The 2259-nt window shown below is 34.9% G+C and overlaps 1 protein-coding gene across 1 annotated transcript; it reads left to right on the top strand.

Annotated features, from left to right (window-relative positions):
* The first annotated feature begins 1479 nt into the window (after positions 1 to 1479).
* On the top strand, positions 1480 to 2031 carry LOC145090119 (uncharacterized). The gene is made up of 2 exons (XM_079028461.1): positions 1480 to 1576; positions 1670 to 2031. Exons 1-2 carry the CDS (start codon positions 1480 to 1482, stop codon positions 2029 to 2031), a joined length of 459 nt encoding a protein of 152 aa, XP_078884587.1.
* Positions 2032 to 2259: the final 228 nt, after the last annotated feature.

Genomic DNA, 2259 nt, shown 5'->3' with positions numbered 1-2259 from the left:
TGATAGGGAGAAAGGAAAAAATTCAATGTTGACGGCATTTTTCAAAGAAGAATAAAGAAGATTCCAATGCGAGAAAATATTTGTATAAGGATTTTCCTAAACATTTTACATGGAATCAGAGCAACCATTGTTGGAGGACCAGGGAACATAAATCAATGATTGGTCGACTTGTTTATGCTAATCCAGTTGGACGATAGAGATACTACCTACGCCTGCTTTTATGTCATACTAGACGAATTCCTGCGCGTTGCGCGGCGCATGTTAAAAATATATTGTTAGAATATAGTTTTCAGACACCTTTTAGTTAATTCTATTCATCAATTTAGGTTCTTTTATTATTATTATATTTAATGTTTTCCTTTTAACTATGTTAAAAAATATATATTGAATTTTTTTTAAACATTATTTGATATTTTACTTTAGGTCTTAAATTTTATACTAAATATTTAAGCTTATCTGATATATTAATGTAGGTTATTTATTTAACTATATATTGATGTTAACAAATTAAGTATATCATATTGATAAGTCACAAATTCTTCCATTTATGATAATGTTACAACTAAAAGCATATGTAAGTTAACAAAATTAAGTATATTGTATGGAAATATGAAAAGTTAGGAGTTTCAAATGAATGTGGTGAAAGAAAAAATGTTTCCTTTATAATATAGTATGATATGATATGATGATTACTGGGCCTACCTGCTTTAAAGATTTATACACAGCCAATGGTGTATTACACCCTATATTTCAAAAAGCAGCTCTTGAAAGAGGTTTAATAGAGACCGATGTTAATTTATCACAATGTCTTGTAGAGGCGTCTTTATTTCAATTTCCCAGCGCACTTAGAAGGTTATTTGCGACGATGATGATTTTTTGTGAACCAAGAAATGTTCACAAGTTATGGGACGACCACTATGATTCTCTTTCTAAAGATTATAGGAAACAATATGGATGTGTCGAACGAGTGCAAAATATGGTCCTCATCGACATTAGAGTCTTCCTAGAATCTATGAGTAAAAAGCTTAGTGATTACGACCTTCCAAATGTCAGTGCACACATCGATTTACAATCAAGAGGCTATCGTGAGGTGCAAGAAGAATACTCTATAAATGTGGAAAATAAAGACTTACTTGCGCGAGACTCTCTCAATCCAGACCAGAAGTTTGTATACGATGAGATAATGAGGCATGTGGATGAAAATATTACGGGTGTGTTCTTCATAGATGGTCCCAGTGGAACTGGAAAGAAGTTTTTGTACAAAGCTTTGTTGGCCAATATTCGTGCCTGTGGTCTTATTGCACTTGCAACTGCCACGTCAGGTGTTACGGATAACAACATGCTAAGAGGGAGAATAGCTCATTCACGATTTGGAATTCCCCTCAATCTTGATAATAAATCGATGTGTAAGATCACTAACAAAACGGGAAGGCTCAGCTACTTCGCGAGGCAAAGGTAATCATATGGGATGGAGCAGCAATGGCTAAGAGGCAGGCGGTAGAAGTAGTTGATCGAACAATGCAAGACATCACAGATGAGAAGCTCCCTTTAGGTGGAATGATAATGGTTATGGGAGGTGACTTTAGACAAGTGTTGTCGGTCATGAGATGTGGCACTGGAGCACAAATTATGGACTCTAGCTTATGAATGTCACCTCTATGGACTTCAGTTAAAAGGCTTCAATTAAATACCAACATGAGAGCGGTAAATGAACCATGGTTTCCTGATTTTTTATTACGAGTTGGTGATGGAAAGGAGGAAACATTGGACGAGTCCTTTATTCATATACCTGATAACATTTCCATTCCATACGTTGATAAACCTAATTCAATGGACGCTCTGATTGATGCAATATTTCCTTCTTCGCAATCCAACGACGTCGATTCAAAATTTATCATTTCGAGGGCGATATTGTCAACTAAAAATGAAAGTGTTGATGAGATTAATAATAAGTTGATCGAACGATTTTCTAGCGAGCAAAAAGTTTACTACAGTTTTGATGAAGCGGAAGATGACAAAAATAACTTATAGGCGATGGAATATTTGAAGTCGCTAAATGTTAGTGGTGTACCCCCTCATTTTCTTCGGTTAAAAACTGGGTGCATAGTAATACTTTTGCGAAATATCGATCCTTCAAATGGGTTATGTAATGACACCAGATTGATATGTCGAGCTTTCCAAAAAAATGTCATTGATGTAGAGATAATTGTTGGCCAACATACTAGAAAAAAAGTGTTTTTACCAAGAATTCCTCTATGT

Source organism: Lactuca serriola, chromosome 2 (genome assembly GCF_051521515.1).
Source record: "Lactuca serriola cultivar US96UC23 chromosome 2, Lser_US96UC23_V15, whole genome shotgun sequence".
NCBI lineage: Eukaryota > Viridiplantae > Streptophyta > Magnoliopsida > Asterales > Asteraceae > Lactuca > Lactuca serriola.
The sequence above is the reverse complement of the archived record's forward strand: the minus strand, read 5'-3'. Positions and strand labels throughout refer to the sequence as shown.